This window comes from Harpia harpyja, chromosome 11 (assembly GCF_026419915.1).
Source record: "Harpia harpyja isolate bHarHar1 chromosome 11, bHarHar1 primary haplotype, whole genome shotgun sequence".
NCBI lineage: Eukaryota > Metazoa > Chordata > Aves > Accipitriformes > Accipitridae > Harpia > Harpia harpyja.
This window is the reverse complement of record NC_068950.1, coordinates 12536819-12553503: the sequence shown is the minus strand read 5'-3', so window position 1 is coordinate 12553503 and position 16685 is coordinate 12536819. Positions and strand designations below refer to the sequence as shown.

The window sequence follows — 16685 nt, the reverse complement described above, 5'->3', positions numbered from 1 at the left end:
CCTAAGCCATCCTGGCCCCTCTGCCCTTTTGTTTCCCTTGATGCTCATCAGTGTCCGGAAGCTGTAAGCTCTCACCCATGGTGTGCTGCTCTTGCTGATGCTCTCCAGCTTGTTTCAGTTTCAAAAACAAGTTTAAGACCAAGTGTTTTGCCAAGTTATGCTTGCAAGTCTTTGAGTATGGATTACTAAAACTTACAACTTACAAAAATATATTTAAAATCACTGTCTTCTGTATGTCACACTACTCTCTTTACTATCCCCCAAATAATAGTCTCTTGTAGGGTGTCAGCAGTGCCTTCAAAACATGGTGTCTATGCACAGGGGCAAGCATTTCATCACCTTGAATACATGTAGAGAGGGTGGAGTCCCACATGGTGTCTCTGTCATGCTGGACGGGGGAAGCAGTGGTGGTGCAAATTTCCCACAGGACCTTTCTGTTTAACTTCCCATGAGCCTTTTGCATTTGTGCCTCTGCAGAAATGAGCAGCCAGATCCAGAAACAAATGTGTGGCACAGTTGACAAGCCCAGTCAAGTCTTGACCTTTTACTTGAAAACCACCAGATGTTTGTATGTAGGCACCTCTTCTAGAAATGGGCAGTCATTTAATTTACATTTTATAGACCACCAAGTAGCTGCTTAGTGATAATGACTCAATTATTGCCTAGATAGCTATTGCATATAAATCAGTAAGCTAGAAAAGTTACACACCTATTAGAAAAACAAAACCAAACCCTGTATCTCCCATGCTCACTGTGGATTTGCCTCCTTGGACAAACAGCGAGTGAGACATTTCCTCACCAGCTATTTATTTCAGAATTGTTTATTATAGTGCAGATGGCAATTATCTGAAGTGCTTTTAAATGTAATTGTAGTGCAAGAATACTGTTTGATAAGTGCATAATAAATTGTTTATTTAGTTCATTTACTCATAGTTCAAATAGGTCACCTCAAGAGCCAGCAAGGAGCATTGCAAGACCTGCTAGATGGCATGTCCAAGGTGCGCTGTTGAAGTAGGACTCTCAGAATCTCTCATTTTTATATATCTGTTCCTTTCTTCTCTATCTGCACAGGAGCTGCAGAAATACGAGCAGTTCATTTTTGCTGATTACACTAGCGTGATCCAAGTAGAGAATGTGTATGAAGAGATTTTATATCAGACACTGCTTGAAGAAACCCTGAAAGGTGAGAACATTCTTGAGGTGACAGTAATAACATTTTGGCTGTTGGCCCATAAGCTCTTGCTTCAGAGCTCCCCAGAGTCCTAACCTGGCTGTTTCAGACCCAGGTCCCACTTTCCCAAAGACTGGTGGTTACGATTCTGCAGTGTTCTCATTTAGCTCACTAAAGGTGTGTGGCAAGCCCTAAAATCTGGATTATGGGGCAACTTTACTAAACCTGGGAAACTCAAAGTGATAGCTTGGCACAAGCCTATTTCTAACAAAATGTAATTATGACAACTTCATTCTATCTTGATTTCCTGGGCCAACAAGTGAAATTATGCTCTTATTTGCAAAGGCCTGGTGATATCTAATGGCAGCAAAAATTAATTTCCCCAAATGAAATGTACTGGTGGATGCAGTTTCCAGTACATCACTGATGCCAGGGCAGTACTCCCTGCAGATCTCTCTGCTTTTGTGTCAGAAAACTAAACTATTCTTGATGGCATATATAGATATGTAAACCACTTGTATCTCTCTGGATCTACTTGTCTGTCTAGAACCTAGACAAAAGACAAGCATGTGTATTGCACAGCAAGTTTTAATAGACCCTCTTTGGCATTCCTGCTCAAAAATATCAGTATAATAATTAATGTAACAAGCACACTTTTATTCATATATGCAGTGTAAATACTTCTGCATTGAAACATTACCTTTGTGCATCACAGGTCTTCTGGTAGTTTTCTATTACAGCAATGCTTAGGTCAATATTGAAGTTCCATTTTTCAGAACAGATAAACACCCCCCACACACCCCCCCAAGAAATGCAAACTAAAAAAGCAAGTTGAAAATGAAAATTACTGTTGTCTGTAATATCAAAATGTATGTCATTAGAAACTCAGGAAAACAGTGTACCTTCTTCAAGGTACCTCTGTCAGTCTTTCCAAAAGTTTGATCTTTCTGTTTTATCTAGTGATAAAAGAAGCTGCCATTATGAAGAAGCACAACCTCTTTGAAGATAACTTGAATATGCCCTGTGAAAGCGTGTCCAGCTTAACGGACCTGAAGACCCCTTCAGGATCAGCACAAACCACTCCCGCAAAGAAACCTTCCACTGCCCGAGCCGAGATGTCAGACACTGAAACTCAAAGTGACGAAACACTCATTGTGACAGAAAAAATTTCTTGGGAGAAGGATAGTGATGATAGAAAGTCATCAGACAAAGAGGCAGTCACTGCTGTTAATATGGCTGGTGATCAGGCAAGCAAAAGTGAAGAAGTGGTTGTTACAGACATCAGTGAGAAATGGGAGTCCCTTTCAGCTACCCTTAGAAAACAAGAAGTTGCAGAGGAAAAAAGTGCTTTGGAGAATGAAGACATGGTGAAAGTAGAGTTTGTAGCGAACACTGAGAAAGAGCTTAAGACACAGCAAAAAGCTGTGGAGGAAAAAGTAGCTCCTGGGACTGAAACTGCAGTGAAAGATTTTGGAGCCAGCCCTAAAAAAGAACTTAAGGTACATAAAGGAGCAGTGGAGGAAAAGGTAACTTCTGAGAGTCAAACAGCAATGGATGCTGCGTTTGTCGGTGACACTGAAAAAGAAAGCAAAGCACAGGAAGAAGTTTCTGAGATAAAGCCGACTTCCCCACATGATAACGTAGCAGAAACAGAGATTTTAGGGAATGCCAAAAGGAAAATCAAGGTAGAAAAAGAAATTATGGAAGAAGTATCTCAGAGTGAAAATGTGGTAGGAACAGGGCTTGAAGAGGATAGTAGAAAAGAAAGCAAAGACCAAGGAGCAAGTACTGAGACAGGGGTTATTTCCCAGGATGAAAACACAGGGAAAGGGGGGTTGGGGGATAATCCTGAAAAAGAAAGCAAGTCAGGAGAGAGTTGTAAATTCCCTGGTGCTGTGAATGAGATAAGGAGTTTGCTGATGGTAACGGTTGAGATACCAGCAGATACTCCAGCTGAGAACATAAAGGAGATTTGTGAAGGTGAGATATTAAAGTTGCAGGAGCACAATAAAGAGGATGATGAGTTGAGCAAAATGGCTGCGGCAGAAATTCAGGTGAGCCAGACAATGATGAATAAAGACGCAGCAGAATGCACGGAGTTCAAGGAGGACCGACCATCTTCATGTAGTTTGGGGACAGATGGTACGAATTTAGTGAATGTGTCCAAGGGGGCCTGCAATATGGCACAAGCAGAATGGCTGGTGGAAAGCTCAGATATGCCTCAGGAGGCAAAGGCAGAGGTGGAGATCAAGCAAAGCATTTGGTACACGGGTGTGGGAAGCTGCGAAAGTGATAGACTGCAGCCAGAGGAGCACACTGAAAATGTGCCTGAAGGCAAAAGATTAGAAGGGGAGGAAGGAGGAGCAGGGAATAGCCATGCCATCCCGGTGGAGGTAGGAAGCTTTTTTCATAATCCTGCTGAAAATGCAGACACAACGCAAGTGCCCATTTTGGATACAGAAAACCCAAGAACAGGACTGCTAGACGTGCCAGTTTCTTTGGTGCTGGAGCAGGGCAAGGTTAGCGCCGTTGAGGTTACAGGAGATACAGAGGCTGGTGAGGGTGAAGGGAAGCCAGAAGATGAATCATCTTCACAAACGGAAATAAAAAGCACAGAAGGAGAAGATATTTTCACAGAAAAAACCAGAGAAGATAGTTATGCACAACAAAACTCTGAAGAATAAGAAGCGTTTTTCAGCCCAGCCCTGCAGGATTTATTTAGTCCAGTAATCCCTGTTTAATTGTGAATACTCACTTGGGTTGGGGCTGGAGGAAATGGGCTTTGTTGTGGTATTACCAGCTCTTGCAGTTTTAGCAGAGATATATTCCTGAGTGATAGGTGACAGATTTCTTTTTGGTTAAAGCCCTCACTGTTTAAAACCAGGTAACTGTTGGGGAACCTCATCTTTCACTTAAAACTTGCTACCTTTTATGGTTATAGAAAAAATCGGAAAATGTGACCACTGAATGCTTCAAAAGCAACTCACCCCCAACTATAAAGTTATTTTAACAACGTAACTGTTCTTAGGTGTTTTATCAGGGGAGTAGCTCATGATTTTTAAATGCATGGATTTGACAAGTACTGCTATGATTCTTAGGTGGTTGGTACATACGTTGCTATTTGATGATGCTTTTAGTATTTGCATGCAGTATATGGGAAATAAATAAAACTTTTAGTAGTTAAACAGAACCAAACAGTTAATTTAGTAGGTTGCTCAAAAGCCACACTCTGTGCAAACTCTGCAAACTGATTACTTAATTATTTTAAAGTTTTGATGGATAATAAAGACAAGCAAGTGTTCTGATTTTTTTTTTTTCCCTCTTATTGCTATATTTAAAATGGGGAAAATATGGGAGCAGGTTTCTCAGTCCCACTCTGCACTTCTGGGTTATTTAGCCTTCCAGAGCACTTTATGGCTATTTTATTTTGTTTTATTTTATGGAAGGGAAAGATGAGAATGTTTACAATAACTATAACCATTAGGCAGCATCTTTCCGTTTTACTTCCCACCATAAAATATATTCACTTATGGCTATCTAATACAGAATATTAAGAGTCCTGCCATTCCCATTCTTACTGAGTTACCCAGTTTTGTAAGCCTTTTTAGGTGTAGAAATTATGTAATAAATTGCAATAATTGTGAAATATCATAATCATTGCATGTAATTTCTGACACAAATGTTAACTGAAGCAAAGAGCAGCCAAAGGTTATTCACATGTGCTTAGATTTTGGAGGGCAGAATCACCTTTCAAAAGCAGTTATTAAAATGACACCTATTGCTTTCATAGTTAGCATATTATCTCCGTATCAAATCATGATCTATGCATAAAGTTGCTTATATGCATTATTTGCATGCACAATTTCCAGACTGTGCACAGAAAAGTTTGGATTTGAAAAACAGTATTTTAATAAATTGGGCTTTAGAGTTCAAGACCTCACTTTAAAGGTCAGTTTAAGGCACCTTAAAAATTTGGCCTGGTGTTTCAGACTGTTTCTGAATAAATATAATACAGTACAGGGCAGCAAAGATTAATGATAAATAGAGTAGGGACTGCAGGATTTACACCCATAGAGGAAATAACAAAGTGCCAAGAGCATAATACCTGTTGGCGTTTTACTTCAACAAACTGTGCAAAGTCTATTATTTAATGCTATCAAAATATGCTATAATACTAACAGAGAATTGACACTAGAGCAACAGGCAAATATTACTGCATAAGTAAGGAACACTGTTGGGTAACTGGACCAACTGCAATGTCACTATTGTAAAATAAATGCAACTTCTATTTATTCCAGAAGCCATACTGTGGTATGGAAACATTAAGATCACAGATGTTTTCCTTGCAAAAGTACTTTGACTCGTTTCCTCCTTGTATTTCATGCAAAAATACTAATTTGTAAACGCACAAACCACTGTCAGCCAAGTTTTTTACAAATCATTAGTTATTTCACTGTCAGCTACTTTGTTTTTATGAAATATTAGCTATTTCTGGTACTGAATGCTAAGTGACTTCAAATTTATAACATGTGCTTTACAGTTAAGCAGCAGCAGTCTCTTTTAGCCATGCTAAAATTAGGGGACATGATGGTTTTTTAATAGAGTGGTTTGTACAAAAGAGGACTAGCAAGACAGCGACTCTGCGAAAAAGGCTGCAGTTTCCTACAAAAGCCGTTTAGAGCTAATATGAATTAGATACATCCATACAGAAAGTATTTAGCATAAATATTCCCATCATAGTCATTTTTGAGTTATTTCTATGGCAGGCTTAGGTCTGGGTAATATTTTCCTGTAATATTAAAGAATTGAGTTGTTGAATACAGATGCTCAGCATATTTGTTTTTCACAAGTAGGATGGGAAAGAACAGGGAAGATTTAGCCTGTACATTGCCTTGCTCCACAATTTAAATTGAAGTTCCTCCTGGCTACCAGACTGATTTTTTGCCTTTGTAGATGTTTTCTGTACATTCAGATGTTTGCAAATGGATAGAGTAGCATTTTTCTCGTCTTTAACCAGACTTCAGCAGAGGTGACAGCAAGTTAGAGGTCAGCAATCTGCAAGGTTATGTTGGACCAAAATTATAATAATCCACCCATTCGGTAATTTTTGTCACTTTCTTGGAATTTCCTACACTTACCTGGAATGAATTATTTCGCTTGTAAACTAGGAGCAGTAATAAATCACCTTTCACCGCCTGGAGGGTTGAGGGTTAGGAGCGCCGAGGGGAGTGGGCTGGGGGATGTTACCGCCGTGTTATTTAGTGGCGTTGCGGGTTTTAAAGGACAGGATATGAAACACATTGTATCTTGTTTATAACTTTGTAAAAACGCTTGTCACGAAAATAAAAGAAGCTCTTCCCTTCCATCGCCGGGAAGTCGGTGTGTGTGAGTGAGGTAGTTTAATTGGGGGGGGGGTATGAAAAAAAATGCACCTCCAGCGGCTGCCGGGGCGGGGGGGAGACCAAGGAGACGCTTGCCTCGCGCTCTTTGCGGCCGAGGGCTGCCGTTTGGGCCCGCCCGCCCGGCCACCGGCGGGAGCCGCCCCCCGGCCACCGGCCCGCCGCTGCCCCTTGCCTCAGGTAGGGCGAACTACAGATCCCGGCGGCCGCCCCCTCCCGCCGGCAGAGCCCGGGGCCGGGTGCGCTGATGCATGCCGGGAGTTGTAGTCCGGCGCCACCGCGCCTGCACGCCGCTCTCCACCCCCCCCGCCCTTCCCGCCTTTCCTTTTGTCCACGTCGCCCTCTCCGCCCGGCGTCCCGCTGCCGTCACGTGGCGCCGCGCGCCCTCCCGCCTCGCGGCGCTCTTGTCCCGTTCCTATTGGCCCGGCGGGGCGGCGCGTGCGGGGGGACCCGGAAGCGGCGGCGCGAGGCGGTTTCCTTGGCTACGCCACAGGAAAGCGGAGGGCCGGTCCCTTCCGCCTGTGCGTCGGTGCTGGGAGCCGCGGCCGCCGCGCCGGGAGGGGCGGGCAGCGGGCGAGATGGGCCGGAGCCGGGCCTAGCGGCAGCGGGCAGGCGGCCGCGGCCATGAGCGGAGCTGCGGGCTGCCAGGGGGGCGGCGGCGGCGGCGAGCGGGGGCACCGCTGGAGGAGGCCGTGGAAGCTCCTGGCCCTTGGCCTGCTCTCCGCCTCCTCCGTGCTGGCGGCCGCCCCGGGCGCCGGGGCCATGAGCAAGGAGGAGAAGCGCCGGTTGGGGTGAGCGCCGCCGCGGCGGGCTGGGCCAGGCCGGGAGTGGGGCGGCGGGCGGGAACGGCGGCGGCGCCGGGTCTCCCTCGGGACTGCAGGAGCCCTGTGCGGCCGGGGCGGAGGCCAGCGGGGCGCGGGCCGAGCCCACCGCCCGCGGTGGCTTTGCGGTGCACCGGCGTCCCCTCGCCGCTCAGCGGGCCCTCGCCCTGCTGGGGCAGGGGGATCCGCGCTACCCCCGGGGGTTGGGTTGGGCTTGGCGAGTGCGGATGTGCCCCTCGCCCGGCAGAGCTCCGGGAACGTCTCTCCTGTCCCTCCCTTCCCCCCGTCCCCCCCGAAGACTCTACGAGATGCATGGCATCGGTCTCCCATCAATGTTTGAGGTGCGTATGCCAGAGCCGGGCTGGTACCTCGGGTCAAGCCACCACAGCTATTTGGGGCAGGCAGCCCCTCACCACCTCCGCTGCCTGTGGGGTGAAACCCTTCTGCCATATGCTTGGGAGCTCCAGTCTTGAAGATTGCAGCCATTGGTTGCGTGTAATTGTGGGTAAAAGTGATCAAAGGTGAATCTAAACCCATAGTCAGTTGGTCTAATTATGGCTATGCCTCTGGAGCATGTGAGTGTTTGGGAGTCATAAAAAAGGTGAATGTTTGCACGTGTTCTTGCCTGGTCACTGTATATAAGGTAAGCTACTTTGGTCCCACACGCATGTACATGTAAGAAGCTGATTCTCTTTTAGTATAGTTTTTGGTCAAAGGCTAAAGATTACAGTATAGATGGCAATGTATTGCACTGCATGGAGTAGGATTTTTTTTAGACAAATATGTAATCAAGCATATCATGTTCTTAGTACACTACTGGGGCAGTTTTGTCATCATCCTCTTCCTATCTACTGGTCAGCTGCACAGAATAATGATGTAAAAAGTCTGCTGGAGAAACACTCTGGATGCTCTTACAGTTATTAATCATTAGGTATAAGTTGATATGTAACTCTGATGTTTACAGTTACTGGGGTTTTCCATCTGGGGTCCTCAGGGTACTTTGTGTGTATAATGTTTTGTATGTTTTCTTCATGTGACTACATAAGGACTTTAAATTTCATTCACCAATTGGTTTTAAAACTTTTGTATTTGTAACTTGCACTCACTGTATCATCTGATGTCCCAGGCATATGCAATTAATATCTTGCCACAGTTTTTATTAGGGGGCACCGAGACGGGTCATTCCTGAATAACGGCAGGTAATCTGTGTATTTATTTAATGACAAGATCATGTTAGTCACAGAAATTATTTCAGAAAATGCCCTGTAAATGTAAGTTGCGCATAGAGAAATAGAAATTTTAAGAAGATTTCTGTATGCTACATCACTGAACAGCATTGTATGCTTAGTTCATCTGGAGATGGCACTTGTGTACCAAACCCTGCGGTTTTGTCCACTGCAACAGATCGCAGAACTACAGGCTGGATGTAGTCTGTGAAGTACCTGAAAAAAGCATCACACTCTGCTCTTTTGATGACTTAATGCATTTGATGAGTTAAAACTACTTCTTAAATTTCCAAGTCATTGAACTAAATCAGATATTTAGAATATAATTGTGGTGTTCTTGTTTCTTTTATGTTCAGTCTTACCAGCAAAGACTGTGAATTATGTTGGTGGTAGCTTAGAAATTAGCATGCTCTTTTGCCTTTCAAGGCTCCTCAGTAAACGAGTGAGGAACGATTGGAAGTAGTGCTGTCTCAGAAAAAACAGTGCTTTTTTATATAGTAGCATTTCTCACCTTGACAGCTTTTCAAACATGTAAAAATAAATGTATCTACAAGGGTTTTCTTTAGTATTTGCTTGCCAAGACTTCTAATGCTAGGAAGAGGTGTACCTCATAACTTATGGTCCTTTTCTGAATCACAGACAGGAATTTGTGCTGTGTCAGTTGGTTTCAGTATTGGTGATAACAAGCAGAACATAATTCAATTTGCTGTTTTTTGCTGAGCATGGAATGTGTCCCATCTCTAGCTTTAATGTGTTGGTGACATCTACAGCTATTTAAGGGGAAGCACAGGAGGTTGAAAGAAATCCCCAAATAGTTCATTTCATGTTAGGTGAAGAAATAGTCTTTCCTTTCTGCAGTGAACGGAAGTAGCCGAATTAGGAAAAATTATTATGCTATATTTCATTTACTTGAGTAGAGTACGTTAGTAGAGGATCTGTTACTGATATTCAGATATTAAAGTGTAATACATCTTGCTGTTCTAAGATAGTGTGTTAAAGGCCATTGTGAAGCAGACCACTAATGCTTTTTCTTTTTTCTTTTTTAGAAACCAAGTGCTCGAAATGTTTGATCATGCATATAGCAATTATATGGTAAGTAAAACACTTGTTTGCTTAATTTTTTTGGAGTTGTTATTGCTGACCTGGGAGAGAAAGCAACCTACAGTACATGACATTCTAGAGAAATAGCAGGGAAGTAGGGGTGAAAACAAAGCTAAAATAAATAAAAGCACCTGTATGGCCTTTAAAAAGAAACGAACAAATGTTACTTTCAGGAAGAGCAGCGTCAGGAGGTTTATGATGGCTTTCAGAATGGTAGCTAGGAATTGCTGGCAGTCACTCTGTTAATCTGTGCCTGATCTTTCTCAAACCAGTTTATCTCAAGTCAAGCTATGAACGGTTTTCATCTTTGGTAAAGTATTTGGTTTGAAATTCCAGATGCCTAAAAATATGAGGTAAAGGAAGCTCAAGAAGAGCTGTCTGTAGTCTTCGGATTCTGGAGAACACAAATTGTTCTTACTTATTTTGTAGGTAAAATTTATGTACAGTATTTCTTCTGTGGTAAGATATGTTAGATGCAGTTTGGTAGCTCTTTTGCAAACAAACACTGTTTGTAGAACAAAGTAGAACAAAAAGGGGATCTTGTGTCATATCTACGCATTATAGTCTCTTCTGAGTATGTGACTGTCACATGACAGTGAGCCAAACTCACTAGTTTCTTTTAATATGACTTGTGATTTTCTGTGCAGGTGTCCTCATGTTCTGGATATGTGAGTCATTCTGCACTCTAATCAATCTTGAAATAAGTTAGCTTAGTTTAGATATGATTAAGAATAAAGAATTACTTAGAGTGGACTGACTTTCCTCAAGTAATAATTACTTTCAAATGTGCTATAAGTAATGCAATTCTGAGGAGAAACTGTAAATGTGAATAAGATAAATATAAAAGATGCATTCTTACTGAGTTTACATTAACAATCTTTTTATACATTCTTTGTGGCTGTTGCAGAAACACCTCTTTTTTAAGTTGCACCAGTTCCTGCAGGACAAACTCCTGTCTCTTGACAGTGTCTTGCCACACGTCCCAGTTTCTGTATGATGGTTTAACGCTTTAATATGTAATACAAGCTTAAAAGCTTGTGAGTTACAAGTTTATGCAGTACCTGAGAGTTATAGAACTCTAGAATGGATAAAAAGCCAAGCAACAGCATTTTCAAAGTGGGTGTAGTTTTTAACATTAGCTTTTGCTTTTGACACCTTAGCAGTTTAACAAGCATCAGGCTTTTTTGTGATAATTTGTAACTAGTTACTTGGGACCTGGTTCCCTGAAAAACACTTGGCTTGAATTTCCCATGGCATTCTGAAGTAAAAGCTGTTACATATTTGGCAAAATTAGATAAAATGTTACATGCCAGTAGACAGGATCTGTGCTCCTGCTGTTCATTGTGTGATAAATTGGTAACTGGTAGGTGTCTTACTACGTCTGAAGCAAGAAAATTCTGGATGAAAAAGAATGACTTCAGCTATCCTGGAAACTTTGAAGCCAAAAGGATATTTACTTGCCACGTATGCCAGAGCACTAAACAAACAGAGACATATGACTTGTTTGTTTAAAGTTGAAGAAAAGATTAGGGTATCAGACTTGATTCTGACAGCAAGAGAATTAAGTATTTTTGCAGCTGCTTTTGAAACAGCCAGCTGAAAAGTTTTGATTTTCTGTTTCTATTAATATGCATTTTAGACTTGTGTATTTAGAAGACCGAAAATTCATGTTTGCATGCACGGGGGGAACTCCCTTGTCTTTTTTTTTTTTTTTTGGTTGCTACCAGGAGCTTTGAGTAAAAAGCTGCTTTTTTTTTTCAGTCCTTCAGGATTTTTTTTTCTTGACTGTCAGAAAGAATATGTGAAAATGTCAGTCACTTGAGGCCAGCAGGTATTTCTTGGTTTACAGCACTAGTAGCGATGTGTCTTTTTTCATTATTCAAGTACTGTGCTGCCTTGAATGTACAGTCCTGACATTAGGCAATACGATCATCTGTTCAGTCAGAATGTGTAGAAATTCCAAAGTATCTGTTGAGCTCCATTTGTATAGTATCTTCCAGAAGTATGTTTATTGTAACATTTGTGCCATGTTTTATATTTAATGGGTCTTGCTACCTTCCTTTGAGGTTACTTGAAAGGGGAGAAATTACAAGTTGGGAAATCACTTGACCCAGTAGCCTTTCCTGCTCTAGAAAGAGAATAAGCAAACTTTTATTTTTCAAAGTGCTTCTAGTTCCTTATGATTTTGTAAGACTAAAAGTCCATTTTATCCAGAATTTTTATCACCTTTTTTCTCCATAATTTAAGCCAGAGATCTTAGTTTTGACATTGCTTTTGTCGTGTACTTTTTAAATCTGTTTTTCTGAATACTTTGCACGGATATTCAGAAACATCTAAGCCACATTAAAATGATCTAGATTCTGGCTTTTGTAGTTGGACTTGAGGAGAACAGAGAGTTGTGCAAAGACCAAAACACTTGGGAGAGTGGTAGACAGGGAAATAAAACATCAGTTTCAAAAGAAGTTGCTGTAAGAGCTGTTTATTTGTGGACGAATGTTCCTTCTTTTCCTCTTTATTTCATGTTTGAATATAGATTATTTTTGTACCATATATTTGGAAAGACTTTGAATGTGTTTACTTGCAGTTTCAGTGCAGTTATTGAACTTTTTTTATCCTGCCACATGTTGGTTCTCCACTAAAAGTAAAACTGGAGGGTACAGTACAGCAGCCAGTTTCCTGATGAAATCAAAAGAGAGAAGCTCCATCCCAAATCACTTGTATTGGGCTTCTAACAGAGAGGCAATTTCATGCATGTCTGTTGAAATTAGATATGTTTAAGATTCATCTTTATTAATATCATTGGCCACTGTGAAAATTTTTCAGTAAACCTCTCCAATTGCACAATGATGTATTTCAAATCTGTGTCTATTTCATTTGATATCCTATTTTGGTGGTAGTTTAAACCTATGAAACTTGCATTGACTTGGGAGACAATAGGAAGAACAGGCCTTTTATTCAGTGTGCCTGACTTAGGCAATGGTGCCACTCATGTTATTTCTGACTGACTGACAAGAAATAATATTACAATACTTTGCAATGCTTGCTTTGCAGAGTGCTTTTTCTAGAAATATGGAAAGTAACTGTTGCTTTTCCAAAAGAAATCTAGCAATGTCTCTCTCTCTTTAAAAAAAAATGTTATATTTGTAAAAGGCTCAGTCTTGCTAAGCTTTTTTGTGTGTTATCTTTTGTTATGCCTTGTGTAGTGATTTACCAGTTTATTATTTTACCTTCTAAGTGAGTTCTGTTATTTGTCACTGAGTGTGACCCTGAGTTGCTTGTGTTCACTTGGAAATGTTTCCAAAGTGACTTCCAAGTCTAATTCACACTAATTTCTCCATGAAATACCAGCCACTTGATAATGCCTGCATTAGTTTTAGGTTTTAAACTCATCTTTGAGATGATAATTCCTGCCTAAGAGACATTATAGGAAATGTCATATGCACCTTGTTGCAGAAAGCACAGAATTATCTGTTCAAGTTAATTGGTGGGGTTTTTTTGGATGTGCTTTTAGTTATTCCAGACTTTTCCGGGAGGTTAGAGAGAAAGAGGTCCTGTTGCTCTGTTCACAGTTTAATCATTTCCAGCCACCCAGCTGGAGAGCAGCTCAGCAGAAAAGGACCTAGGGGTCTTGGTGGACACCAAGTTGACCATGAGCCAGCAACGTGCCCTTGTGGCAAAGGCAACTGATGGTATCCTGGGCTGCATTAGGCAAAACATTGCCAGCAGATCAAGGGAGGTGATCCTTCCCCTCTGCTTGGCACTGGTGAGGCCACACCTGGAGTACTGTGTTCAGTTCTGGCTTCCCCAGTACGAGAGAGATACAGACATACTGGACAGAGTCCAATGAAAGGCCATAAAGATGATGAAGAGACTGGAGCATCTTTCCTATGGGGAAAGGCTGAGAGAGCTGGGGCTGTTCAGCCTGGAGGAGAGAAGGCTCAGTGGGATCTTATCACTGTATATAAATACCTGAAGGGAGGCTGTAAAGATGACGGAGCCAGGTTCTTCTCAGCGGTGCCCGGTGACAGGACCAGAGGCAATGGGCACAAACTGAAACACAGGAGGTTCCCTCTGAACATCAGGAAACACTTTTTTACCGTGAAGGTGACCGAGTACTGGCACAGGTTACCCAAAGAGGTTGTGGAGTCGCCATCCTCGGAGATACTCAAAACTTGTCTGGACACAGTACTGGGCAACTGGGTCTAGATGGCCCTGCTTGAGTAGAGGGGTTGGACAAGGGGACCTCTAGAGGTCCTTTCGCACCTCAGAGATTCTGTGATTGTCATGCAGTTTTTTGGAAGTACAGTAATGGGGCTTCCTTTTAACCAGCTCTGAAGACTTGGTGAAATGACTGTAACAATTGTAACGTATTCCCTTGTTTTGTATCCCTACAGGATCATGCGTATCCAGCTGATGAACTCATGCCTTTAACTTGTCGTGGACGAGTACGGGGTCAGGAACCAAGTCGAGGGGATGTGGATGATGCCTTGGGAAAGTTAGTGTTTGAAATGGTTACTGTCTCATGTAAACATGTAGGAATCTAAATACAATTTGCAGCCCATAAAACTTGTTTGTTCAGTTGACATGTCCAGAAACTTACATTAGTAAGAAATACTTACTTTTATTGTTTCTTCCCATGATATTAACCGATGTGAAATTGTACTTTAATCAGAAAAAGAGAATTGACCAGTGAATGAAATCCAAAGATAATTTTTTAAATCATTCTCCAAGTATTTTCCATAGGAAAGTGTTCCAAATGTGAGCTGACATTTACGGTATTAGTAAATTTGACTGCTCAATAGAGGTTATAAGGGTTAATTATCAGCTGCACAGAACAGTAAACTGTTACCAATTATGCTGGCCTTATAAGTGATATTTAAAATGCTTTTTTTTTTTTTTTTTTTTGGTAGAAAGCTCTCTGAAAACATCATTAGTCAAATGATTATCATGTGTGTGGTAGCCTGAGGCCTTTGCCAAAGTATAAAACATCATTTCAGATATGGAAATTCTTCATATTTTTTCTTTTATGATAACTTATAATACAAGGGACTGATCCTTTGGCCAGCAAAATATAGATTTAAGGACTCTTTCTCCATGTTAAATTGAACAATCAAAGACAAAGTTTAATTACTCTAAATCTGATTGTAATTGATTCCTTTGTTGTCTGTATGTGTGCAGTTTATGTTTATAGAGCAAATAGTTAACAACAAATATCTGATGTCTTTTTTTTATTGGTATAACTGCTTGGTGTCTCTAAGCAGAATAGTGTTAATCAAAGCTGAAGTCCTTGTCTTAAATACTACTTCTATTCACACCATGATATTGAGCATGTCATTTTGGTTATTTTTTGTTATGTACAAAAGTTCCTTAGTCTGGAGATTCCTATATAAGCCTGCTGCTTTGGGGGTATTGAGAGATACAACTGATGAGAAAGAAGTGTCAAGAAAATGTATTTTCAATCCTGGTCATGCATTCTTTTTAATGACCTTTTTTCCTATAGTAACATACTATCATTTGAATAAAAATACCATTCAGCCCCTTAGATGCATTGAATAGTGTAAGTATTTACGTATTATTTTTCTGTATACATGCTTTTTTCTGTTCCTAATAATTAGTTATATTAGTATTTATCAGATTTCTTATATAATCCTTTTTCTTGCCGGCTGGCTCATCAGTCATGTTCTCTACAAGCCTTTGCAATCACAAAATGACAGGGTGAGACAGCTAGGTCAATTCTGTTTCCCTGGAGGGCTAGGGAGTATGCTTGTACACCAGCCTTCTCTACAGCTGTGCAATGCATAATCTCCTCTGCTTTTGTATGGAAGAAGCTGTGTATTTGTTACGCAGCTGTGCATAGCCGCTAGTTAATCTCTTTCTCTTGTAGAACGACACTCACAGAATGCCGTTATATCTTTACAAATTGAAGAAAATTATAATATATGATCACTTAATTAGAATTTCATTATGCTCCATGCATAGTCATATGTTGCCTACAGGGTCTAAAACATTGGGTACTTGCTTAAATTCTTGACACTTGTTCTTCAATAGGCAGTTGTATCTGTTTCCAAAGGTTTCAATTTTAATACCATCCTATTCTGTAAAATCTGTTCTATGCGTGGTGTGTGTTTCTTAACATAAGAGCAATTTTATTGGGTTAGGCTAAAGGTCCACTCAGCTTGGTATGCACTAGAACAGGCCTAGAGAAGAATGTACAAACGGGACAAGCCTTATTGTGATATTCCTGTTTCCAATAGTATGGATCTGACTTGATGTTCTTTTTTTATGGAATAAGTAGTTTTTTATTTTAAGCCTGCCGCTTGCTACCACTGGATAGCATCAGGTGAAACTTAACTGTGAGAAATAGTGAATGGCAGATTCTCATTCACTTTCTTCATGCCATGTGCAATTTTAAAATCTTCGTATAATGATGCTTAAGCTTTTACTCTTGCAGGCTGAAGAGTGTTAGTCTGTTCACTAGTTCCTAGTACAGAAGCTGGTACGTGCCTTCAGCCCTCACTTACTGCCCTTTATTGTACCTTTTCCTGTTCCATTTTATCCCACATAGAAGTTTCATAACAAAATAACATTTTCTTTAGTCTTTCACCACTAATTTTAACATTGAGTTTGATTGCAACAAATAGCAGCTTTTTCTGAAGTAGGTAATTGGAACAGTTTCTGGTAGGAGAAATTTAGCTTGGAACGATTTTTGATCTTCCTCAATCTTTTTATTGTTACGCTTAGTAAGTCAACATTCTTTGTTTTTTGAAAAAGAAAGAAAAAAAGAGGTTGGAAAAAGACTTTGAACAATTCTACTGGGTTTTTTAGTAGATTTGATTGGAGACTAGAAATAAAAATTTAATTTGCTTACAAGAAGTTTGAAAGCTTTGCAGTAAATAAAGGTATCTTTGTAATCGTAGCTTGTTCCAGTCAGCTCCTATTCTGGTCACTAACAAAGGGAAGAAACTTA

General features: G+C 40.9%; 2 protein-coding genes across 4 annotated transcripts in view; both read left to right on the top strand.

The window, feature by feature from the left end:
• Positions 1-6538, top strand: part of NIBAN1 (niban apoptosis regulator 1) — a 72449-nt gene extending 65911 nt beyond the window's left edge. Inside the window, exons 13-14 of the mRNA XM_052801063.1 lie at positions 1072-1183; positions 2132-6538. Of these exons, the coding sequence (XP_052657023.1) occupies positions 1072-1183; positions 2132-3855 (1836 nt within the window). The 3' untranslated portion in view covers positions 3856-6538. The remainder of the gene's footprint in view (positions 1-1071; positions 1184-2131) is intronic.
• Positions 6539-7039: 501 nt separating this feature from the next.
• Positions 7040-16685, top strand: part of EDEM3 (ER degradation enhancing alpha-mannosidase like protein 3) — a 31304-nt gene continuing 21658 nt past the window's right edge. The window contains exons 1-3 of one of the 3 annotated variants that reach the window (XM_052800995.1): positions 7040-7361; positions 9664-9709; positions 14113-14213. In XM_052800995.1, the coding sequence (XP_052656955.1) occupies positions 7195-7361; positions 9664-9709; positions 14113-14213 (314 nt within the window). In that variant the 5' untranslated portion in view covers positions 7040-7194. Of the gene's footprint in view, positions 7362-9663; positions 9710-11485; positions 11550-14112; positions 14214-16685 lie in introns of those variants that run through there. The other 2 variants (XM_052800996.1, XM_052800997.1) reach the window with 2 other exon arrangements.